Genomic DNA, 2500 nt, shown 5'->3' on the forward strand with positions numbered 1-2500 from the left:
AATGACCGACAGAAATGTTCTTCATTTTATCAGCTTTCTTGGACATAAATTTGACCGAAAACTGATGAGGCACGAATATTTTTGGATTTTTTTGAGATAATCGGATTAGCGATCAATGCGTAATGTGATAAGGGGATGACAAGTCAAATTTTGCGACCCGTTGCTAACGGCAACGGAAGCGATCGCATTACGAATAATGAACATCTGTTTGCAAAAAACCACCCAAATAACCGGTTTTTCGACGGAAAATTCATCCCAGAGGATAAAACTATTTACTGGACATGTAATAAAGGTAAATATGTGCGAGCGAAAGCGAAAACAAGCGAATATTTTGAGGAAAAACACAATTCTGTGAGATCAAAGGACATGTGCTCACAAACACGCAATTGTTTCGCTAAATAATTAATCTTACCTTTTCAGCGATTTTAACGCTTGAAATCCCATCCAATGAACCACAAATCCTTTTCTTTATCTATTCCGAAGCCTGTAGTGTAATTTTTTGGCTGAAAAACTTTAGAAAAACCGCTTCGCGAGAGCTCGGCGATCGATTGAAAATTTGGTCATCGCATCGGCTCAAATTGCCTGAATTAGAATGGACGTCATGTAGGCGTAATGAAAGGTAGAAAGCCGAGATTTTCAGGGAAGCTGGGGCTATATCTCCCCAGTAAACACGCCAAATTTCAGCGCGATCGATGAAAAGGGCGCTGCGCTACGAATCTTACAAGTTCCGATACGCCAGCGTATCGGATTAAGGCCCCCCTGTGGGAAAAGAGTTTTAAATTAAACTTTTCTGCTAATTAAGCTTTCATTTCTGGTGAATTCAGCTTTATTCTAAGGGATTCTCATGTCCACAAATGATAGAAGTCTTCACAGCTCTTTAGAAGTAAAGATAGGTTCTTCGAAAAGCTTCTGCTTCTAATAGCATCTGATATTAATAACAGTTCTAGACCCAGTTCTCGGTTCTAGGCCTTTTACTTTTCTTGATTTATATCAATGATATTTATAATTCTTCTGAGAAGCTTTCTTTTTATTTCTTTGCTGATGATACAAACCTGCTGTATGATGACAAGGATTTGAAGTCGCTAGAAAGTGTAGTGAACATCAAATTGCAGAAAGTCTGTAACTGGTTAAATGCAAATGAGCTGACCGTAAATGCAAAAAAATCAAATTCTGTCCGACCTTTTTAGGCCATCACAAAAGAAGCTTAACTATCAGATTAATATAAGGATATATAACAATGCCTTAAATAGTGATATTTCTCTTGAATGTAAAGATTATGTAAAGTTCCTGGTAATGCTCATCGATAAAAACTTGACCTGAACTTATCATACCGATTATATTGCCTCTAAAATTAGCAGAGTTATTAGAATTATGTAAAGTTCAAAAAAAGAGCAGCAGTGTTTAAAAACACGAGGCATAGCCGAGTGTTTTTAGACCCGTTAAAACACGCGCTGCGAGTTTTTTGAACGGCTTCAAAAACATTCCACAAAGAAGGTGTCCCTCTGGACTAAAAACAATGGTTCAAATTGTGAGAAGTAAATGTTAGCATACAAGAAAAACAAGCTATGCCTTATTAGTATTCTTTATATAAAGAATACTAATGAGGAGTGTTTTAGCTCATACACGTACGTTTTATTGGTGTTTTGATAGGCTGTTAGGCTGTTGTCATGAATTATTAATGCGTTTTTGAATGCACGATTCAGGCACTCCGTCCCTTTAATCAAAATTTACCGTTCTCTGATTTTCCCATCTACTTACCATGGAATTGCTGCCTGGGGCCAAGCTGCACAGGTTTATTTGAGGAAGATCTTTATCTTACAGAAACGAGCTCTTCGCCTGGTAATAGATCTCATGCTATTTTTTTGTTTGTCTCCGCTAATGTTTTACCCCTCAAACTGCTTTATTTTGAAACAGTGTGTTCTTTTATGCATGACATATCTACTAATTCTGCGCCTCAGAATATCTGTGATCTTTTCACCTGTTCATCCGACCGGCGTTCATTCATATAACGCTAGATTTTCTGATGTTGGTAACTTACATGCTAATATATCAAGAGTGAGTATTCGACTTAATTCGCTTTCCATTTTTGGAGCTAAGCTATGAAATTGCCTGAAGCCTGTCTTGCGCAGACTTAGGAAAAGACCTTTTAAAAACAAAAGTCACCAATTTTTTACTTGCGGTGCTTGGTAATGACAGAGTTGACTCTGGTAATGAGGATGATTATGTTGATGTCTCAACGTTAATCTTAAAAATTACTAGTTATCATTAATCACACCCTAGTTATCATTATTACTTTCTAATGTTTCATCATAGTTAATGCATGAAGATGGTTATGAAACTCGACAAGTTCCTTTGTCTCATGTTTTTGTCCGTATTTTTGGCCTTGACCCTGCACAAAACGCACCTTTTTTCAAGAAGATAACCAATCAAATCCTTCGATTAAATTATGCGCAACTAATTTGCAAACCCGTGCGAAGCGAAGACATTGTGCTGGGTCACG

At 37.2% G+C, this 2500-nt stretch overlaps 2 protein-coding genes across 2 annotated transcripts in view; one reads left to right on the forward strand and one right to left on the reverse strand.

Annotated features, from left to right (window-relative positions):
• Nucleotides 1-756, reverse strand: part of LOC137973961 (ATP-dependent DNA helicase RecQ-like) — an 18196-nt gene extending 17440 nt beyond the window's left edge. Inside the window, exon 1 of the mRNA XM_068820870.1 lies at nt 413-756. Within this exon, the coding sequence (XP_068676971.1) occupies nt 413-444 (32 nt within the window). The 5' untranslated portion in view covers nt 445-756. The remainder of the gene's footprint in view (nt 1-412) is intronic.
• The window catches only part of LOC137972649 (neogenin-like), a 74885-nt gene that overhangs the window by 41559 nt on the left and 30826 nt on the right, over nt 1-2500 (forward strand). The gene's annotated exons all lie outside the window — the stretch shown is intronic.

Source organism: Montipora foliosa, chromosome 10 (genome assembly GCF_036669935.1).
Source record: "Montipora foliosa isolate CH-2021 chromosome 10, ASM3666993v2, whole genome shotgun sequence".
Taxonomy (NCBI): domain Eukaryota; kingdom Metazoa; phylum Cnidaria; class Anthozoa; order Scleractinia; family Acroporidae; genus Montipora; species Montipora foliosa.